The following is a 681-nucleotide window of genomic DNA, read 5'->3' as shown; positions in this document are numbered from 1 at the left end:
TGTGTGTGTGTGTGTGTGTGTGTGTGTGTGTGTGCGCGTCCTACAGAGATGTCACCAGTCCACATAAGAGTTCATTTGCCAAACGGGATGTTAACATATAGGCTGCCGGAGAATCCGTGCCAAGTTGAGGATCACTTTGGCCCGACCGTGCCGTGCCGTGCCAGTGTTGTGGTCCGCGTTGTGTTAACCCACTTCTTCTACATTACCGCCGCAAAGACAGGACAGCGTTACGGAGAGAGACAATAAGAAATGTATCACAATGGTCACATATCACAACATTTGAAAGCAATAATAATCCACGTCCACGTACCATTGCACTGTACTGCATGGATTAATGGGGGGTCCTGGAGCCGGGTTGAAACACAAGCCGGGGGCTTCACATTTCTCACGTTCAACTTTGTGCTTTGGAGGGTTTTTCTCTCGCAGTGATAGCAACAACAGCAACAACAAAAAAAGTCAATACCGGAAGACTTAGCAGATAGCGGTGAACAGAAGTTGGGAGCACCTCGCGTTATTTTTCTCTTTTTTTTTTTCTCTCGTCTTCCGTCCTCTTCAAGTCTCACTTGTTTGGCTCGTTTTTTGGGGTTGTTCAGTGAAGTTGAACGGGATCCAGAAGAGGCTGAGTTCTCGCCACTGGGCTGGTCTCCGCCTTCACTTTCACTGCCTGTGTGCCCGCCTGCC

At 49.0% G+C, this 681-nt stretch overlaps 1 protein-coding gene across 2 annotated transcripts in view; it reads right to left on the bottom strand.

The window, feature by feature from the left end:
- Window positions 1-681, bottom strand: part of LOC116686557 (nuclear factor 1 B-type) — a 71,584-nt gene extending 70,903 nt beyond the window's left edge. Inside the window, exon 1 of one of the 2 annotated variants that reach the window (XM_032511570.1) lies at window positions 311-681. In XM_032511570.1, coding sequence (XP_032367461.1) covers window positions 311-328 — 18 coding nt within the window. In that variant the 5' untranslated portion in view covers window positions 329-681. The remainder of the gene's footprint in view (window positions 1-310) is intronic. The other variant, XM_032511572.1, reaches the window with a different exon arrangement.

This window comes from Etheostoma spectabile, unplaced genomic scaffold, assembly GCF_008692095.1.
Source record: "Etheostoma spectabile isolate EspeVRDwgs_2016 unplaced genomic scaffold, UIUC_Espe_1.0 scaffold394, whole genome shotgun sequence".
NCBI classification, from domain to species: Eukaryota; Metazoa; Chordata; class Actinopteri; order Perciformes; family Percidae; genus Etheostoma; species Etheostoma spectabile.
Note: the sequence above shows the minus strand (reverse complement) of the source record. Positions and strands in the feature narration are given on the sequence as shown.